Here is a 6,537-nt window from a genome sequence, read left to right as displayed (position 1 = left end):
AGGTTTTTTCCCTGTTTTGTCTTTCAGTTTTTTATGGAGAATGGAGCGCATTTTTGCAGAAACTCGCAAATGGCAAGAAACCACTCCATTCCCATTGAAAAACAGAATCCACCTTCATAGTAGATTTAAACTTCGAAGTCAGAGAATGTCATAAAAAGAGCTTATCTACAAGCTCATTGTTCTACTAATCCCCTGAAAATCGACTGTCTTGAGGGGACTGCCCCATAGGTCGAACTCCCGTTGGGTCGAACAGCGTCGGCAGGTTAGATAATCACCCGCGTCACGGTTACTGAGGTTAGGTTTAGGGTTTGGGTTAGAGTCAATGGCAGGACGCGTATATGGGCATATACTGATGACATCAGGGATCTCCATACATGGGCATAAAGACAGATACAGAGATCTCCATGGGCATATCAATCGTTTTGGTGGTGCAACGTAGGTGTTAGGGTTGCATAGCGGCCCGAACTCTAGATGTGAGGGAACTCAAACCTCTGGTAAGGTAAATCAGCAAAGACTGAGATTAGCAGCAGCTGCAGGGAGTTCTTCAAAGGTTGGATGGAATATTTAGGAAACTAAATTACTGTTTTATGCTGTCAATTATGACTGGTACCTGCAATCAGTGTCTGTCTGTCCACCAGTAATCTATCCATCGCAAGCACAAAAATAGCACTGGAGGCCTTCTCACAGCCCAGCAATTGAATGTAAATTCGTCTGATTACCTATTATGTTTTCCATCTCTGTGCCCTCAGAAAACCTGTAAAACTGTTCTACTGCCTTTGCGGTTATCCTCTCAAAACACAATAGGCTATAATTCTACACTGTAAAATGTTAATGTATCCATTTGTACCTCCGAAAGTGTACAAATGTAACCATATGGACCCAAAAAGGGTCTATAATGTTTACATTATATACTCTCAGAATTAAATTGAAAACTACCTCTGGTTTCGAAATAGATTTAGCATAATTATCTCGCCTCGTCTCCTGTGGTTAGATTCTGGTTACTCAATCAGCAACGATCAACTTAAACACTGTATGAAGGCCGGAAGCACGAAAGAAACGTTGTCTATTTTTATGACATGGAAAAATGTGAAAACAATTCCTCGTTTTGCTGATGATTGCGAGGGTCCGATGCTGAGAACTGCATGAGGTCCTCCTCACACCGCAAGAAACCCGAGCGCAGTGGAGAAACCCATTCAACTTTGTTTAGATTCAGGATTAATATAATCAGACATTTCATTTTAGAGAATCCTGAATGTTGGCATATGTTATAAAACATTTGGCCCGTGTGTGTGTGTGTGTGTGTGTGTGTGTGTGTGTGTGTGTGTGTGTGTGTGTGTGTGTGTGTGTGTGTGTGTGTGTGTGTGTGTGTGTGTGTGTGTGTGTGAGTGTGTGTGGCCCCCTTCATATCTGAGAGTGATTTTAGGGTTTAGTTTTCTATCTACGACCACACAGCTCGTATTTAAACCAGCTTGCTTCTCATCGTGGGGTCCAAAATCTTATCAGCTGAGGTAATCCATCATTTTCCAAAATGTGGACACGTAAAATGGCTTATAGGATTTTTCTTTGGCAAATAATGTAAGCCCTTTGATCTACTAAGCCATAGTTAGACAAGAAGATTGATACCATTCTATCCTCTGTGCATCCATTCAGTACATACATTAGATTTTCTGCACATGCTAATAATTCAAAGGGGTCCTTGTGGGGGTTCCAGGCCCGGGCTCCTGCGGCAAGATGCTTAATACAGCATCTTTAACCACTTTATCCACGCAAAAATAGCTGATGAACAATGTCGCAGCGTGTCAGGATTTCTTCATGGTGTCTGCTGGCCTACCGGTCTAGGCCACATAGACTTTGATTCCTTGACAGCGTGTCGCAGGTTCGAACCCGATGCCGACGACCTTTGCTGCGTGTCATTCCCCATCTCTCTCCCCATTTCCCGTCAGTTTTCTTGGGGGTCCCTGGCACCAGGGGCGCTGGAACTCCCAAATCCCAAGGGGAGCTGAGCCTGGAGGAGTTCATGCCGAAAAATTCACGATTTTTATCCGGTTTTGGGTTATTTTTATTGCGGTTTTGGGTGCTTATTCCCCGCACAACGGTGTAACAAGGAGCTATATAGTTACTAGTTATTTTAGCACACAGTGCAACACACAGCACGCATGCACACACACAGTCACTCACGCACACACTACAAAATCGGGTATTATTTTTGTAACAGTTTTCTACAGTTTTTTATTCCCCATATACAACGGTGTTAGTTTGCAACAATGAGCCTATAGACAGTTTCTAGTTCTCAAATAAATAGACTTTGGTGTGCCATCAAAGCAGGATTTAAATTTGACTTCCCTTCTGACCGGAAGTGGCAAGGTGACCATGTGATTAGGTCACCATGTGATAATCAAATACCTTTTTTCAACATATTTTATTCCCCAAAGTCAAATATGTTATTGTTTTAATATAGCTCTGTGTGTGTGTGTATATATAGGCTTATAAAAAAATAAAAAATAAAAAATAAAAACGTTTTTTTTTCTTTTTTTTTTTTCCTCCCCACCACCAGGGGAGCTGCAGCTCCCTCAGCACCCCACTTCCAGCGCCCCTGCCTGGCACAAAACATTTTCAGATGGTGGTCCGTGGACAAATAAATATACATTTGGGGGTCCTTGGCACGAGAAGGTTTGAGAACCACTGCACTGCCCTATAGCATAGACACATGATCTAACAGCAGAGTGCTGGAAAGAAGCAGAGAGAGAGAGAGAGAGAGAGAGAGGGTGAAGAATACTGGAGTTCTTCTCTGATTTTGTTTGATTCTTTCATCGCCTCTGCTTAAGAATCCCAAAGCCGTCTGGTTGGATGCTACGGCTCTATTTATACTTCACTGCGCTCCGGTGTCCCGCACTGAAGTTAGCCTACCTGAAGTATGAAATCAGATTTAACGGAAGGAGGTTTGGAAGGACAAAGCGCTGCCTCAGCCTGCAAAGTGGCTGCAGTCCTAATTCAAGCAATTAGCCACAGCAGCACATTCTGCACACTTCTGACGCTGTCTCTCAAACAGAGCTCGCCAAACTCCTTTCCCAGTCAGTGATGCTGCCAGAACCCACCTAAAAACCTCCACTGTGCAGATTAAGCCCTCAGTGTTGCTCTAACTTTGAGAGGACTTTGCAGTGGTTGTCAACTTTTCCTGGATCAGGGCCCACTAGGAAATCTCAAAAGTGTGCGCTGCCGGCACGCATCTGACCACTTCATCATGGTATGGTCATCTGACCACTTCATCATGGTATGGTCAGATGGGTGAGCCGCGTGAATATTCAGAGCATGTTTATTATGACCGTCAGGATTTCCCTCCTGATTGGCTAAAATTGCCTTCTAAAGTTTATGTATGCGACCTAGTGGTTGCTTATCTCCTGATCAGGCAGTCTTACTGGTTTTTATTGTTATACTGTTGGGTCTTTTCTGCCTTTATTTGATAGTACAACAAAGCTTGACAGGAATCAGGCAAATATCGGGGAGTGACACACGCAGCAAAAGTCTGTCAGGCTTGGGAATCCAACCAGGCCTCGCCGTCAGGCTGCAACAGAGCCCATATGGTGCGCGCCTTAACCACTAGACCAGGGGTCGTCATCGTTTTCAGGCCAAGGACCCCTTAGTTGAGAGAGAGATGAATCAGGGACCCCCACAACCTATTCATGGATTCCATATAGTTTCACTGTTTGACAGCACAATCATCAGTGTATTTTGGATTGATGTCAATTTGTGTTTTCAGATATTTAACCACTTGAACATCAATACTTAAAGGGGAAGACCACCCATTTTCAATATTGAACTGTGTCATTAATATACCTTAGATGAGTTGTGTGGAAATAGAAAAAAAGTTCCCCCCCTTCTGTGTTGCCTAGAACTGGAGGATTGATTTTGGGGTTTGTATTGTAAAGTACAACTTGATGACATCACACATTGTACTTTATTTTAATGCTCATTCAGTCGATTGTGTTCTGGCTTGGATCAGTGGAACTAACATAGTATTCATATTTATCTGCATCATAATGACATTTCAAGGTTTTTAAAGGGGAAAAAAAGGACTGGGCCATTTGGGTCCATTTAGAAGATTGTGTGGTTTGGATGCCAGGGCCACACGTACAGCTCCTGCTTCAACCTCCCACCAATCAGCGTCCCACTCAACTACACTCTAATGACTGCAAACCGGTGGAACAGAAAGGGTGCGCTTCCATATGAATCACCTCCGATTTCACCATTTCAGAGGAATATTTAATGACGGTTGGCGGTTGAGTGATAGAGTGGGAGAAGAGAGAATTAAGCGTGCGTGCAAGCAAGCGTGAGCGCGTGCGTGTGAGAGAGAGAGAGAGAGAGGGAGAGAGGGAGAGAGAGAATCCAGTTCCACTATCAAAGCCTTTTGTGATAAGTGTTATTTTCAGTCTCTCACATTTCAAACAGTACAAAACACTGAGTCGTACCTGGCCCATTAGCTGTCATCCATTAATGACACTCTAGAACCGCGGAGAACGCACCTGTCTAAACCCGATAGGCTGTCTTCATCTCCGGGGACTAGTTAGCGATGCTAGGTACTGTTTTATTTATAGCCGCAGGCTTTTTTTGTTTTTAATGACAGTCATTTTTTTTAGTTTTCTACGGTGGGTGATGACAATGAGGCTGTGCGAGTTGAGATGGGCTTTGCCCGTGGCGGCCTTTGAGGCGAAGGGGGAAGAGAGGCAGAGAGAGGGGAAAGAGGGCAGAGAGAGAGAGAGAGAGAGAGAGAGAGAGAGAGAGAGAGAGAGAGAGAGAGAGAGAGAGAGAGAGAGAGAGAATGAACATACAGTACACACACATAAACGTGTGAATGTGTAGGACATTTATTGTAGGTGTAAATATGAACCTGTCCTCCTTGGGTGTTTTAATCATGTATGCCTGCAGAGTATGTGACTCTTTGTGTTGCTGTTTCTAATTGCCATCAGTGAATCATTATTCTGCACTTAGGATAACACTCTCTAATTGCCATCCTCTGGTGGCTTGTTTTCATAGAGCGGCCGTGGACGTGTTCATATTGTTTAGGTTCATTGATTGGCGTGTGTGTGTGTGTGTGTGTGTGTGTGTGTGTGTGTGTGTGTGTGTGTGTGTGTGTGTGTGTGTGTGTGTGTGTGTGTGTGTGTGTGTGTGTGTGTGTGTGTGTGTGTGTGTGAGAGAGCACGTGTGTTTCTGTGTGTGTATGTGTGTGTATTTACCTGTGCGTATGTGTGTGTTGTGTATTAGGGAGACACACTGGAGATGGTTGGAGACACAGTCAGTGGGATGGCAAGGTGCCCCTATGACCCCAGACATGCCAATGTAGCTCTGTTTGCAGGTAAGGCACACACGCATGCACGCACACGCACGCAAACACACACGCACACACTCGGGGGCACTAGTCATGACTGTTTTCAATCAACCGCACTTTTCTGCACGGCAGTCACAGCTCTTACCGTATGCTGTCAACGGGGCGGCGGTCCCTTTAAACATGGCTTCCTCGTTGATTTGATCACTGCATCCCAACGCAGCTCGTACAAACACGCTGCTGCACGTTTTGCCTCGTCCTCCACCCCAGCCTCCACCTTTCCAGTTAAGGGTCTGGCGTTGCTCAAATTCTGAATGTAATGCAGTCTGCATGACTCAAGTTAATCTGTTCAATGTATCGCTTTAGGCCTGCTCTTGTATCCCCTGCGGTGTCGCATAGCATTCCCTAATTTAGCATGATGCCTGGTTAAAATGAGGAAATATCTTAGAGCAGAGCCATCGATGGCAAGTATAACTGTATTCCATTTGGTGAAATAAATGCTTAAATATATTTATTAGGTGAATGTTCTTGACTGAACTAAAACCTATTATGTTTTTAATTCCAATTCCAAAATGAGGCATATTCCTTATTTTGGGGGTCTTTTTGGCCTTTATTTATAGTTTAACAGTAGAGACAGACAGGAAACAGGGAGAGAGAATGAGATAGGGAGAGACATGCAGCAAAGATCGTTGGGATCGGGAATCAAACCTGTCAGGCTACATTTGAGCTAAGGTGCCTTTTTTATTTATTTTTGTATCTGTACTTTTTTCACCTGTACCTGGTTACAAAATGAAATAAAAATGTATCTATATTTTTCTTTTGTTAAGATTAGTTTTTGGGCTTTTATGCCTTTATTGATAGGACAGTAGACTGACAGGAAATGGGGGGAGAGACAGGGAGTGAGTCGAGTGACATGCGGCAAAGGTCGTCCCGATCGGGAATTGAACCAGCGACGCCGCCAGACATCCATGCCTATTTGGCAGTGCCTAAGTGGTATGTACCAGTAGTCCAGCAGGCGCCCCTGAAATAAAAATGTATTTTAACCAAAAATGTAATTGCTAACATCGTAGCATTGGCTTGTTTACTTCACCGGATTGCAACACTCTAATCAAATCCTCTGTGGAAGAAACAATAGGCTGCCATTACTGTTTTACCACCATCCCATCATCCAACAATATAAATACTATTCCTTGTGGGCTGTAGTTATCCACTACCAT

At 43.9% G+C, this 6,537-nt stretch overlaps 1 protein-coding gene across 1 annotated transcript in view; it reads left to right on the top strand.

Moving 5' to 3' along the window:
• sema6bb (sema domain, transmembrane domain (TM), and cytoplasmic domain, (semaphorin) 6Bb) overlaps nucleotides 1-6,537 on the top strand; it is a gene marked incomplete at its 3' end in the record, with an annotated part of 264,150 nt that overhangs the window by 165,550 nt on the left and 92,063 nt on the right. The window contains exon 7 of the mRNA XM_080751140.1: nucleotides 5,260-5,350. Within this exon, the coding sequence (XP_080607266.1) occupies nucleotides 5,260-5,350 (91 nt within the window). The remainder of the gene's footprint in view (nucleotides 1-5,259; nucleotides 5,351-6,537) is intronic.

This window comes from Nannobrachium achirus (genome assembly GCF_963921795.1).
Source record: "Nannobrachium achirus genome assembly, chromosome: 1".
In the NCBI taxonomy this organism is placed as follows: domain Eukaryota; kingdom Metazoa; phylum Chordata; class Actinopteri; order Myctophiformes; family Myctophidae; genus Nannobrachium; species Nannobrachium achirus.
The sequence above is the reverse complement of the archived record's forward strand: the minus strand, read 5'-3'. Positions and strand labels throughout refer to the sequence as shown.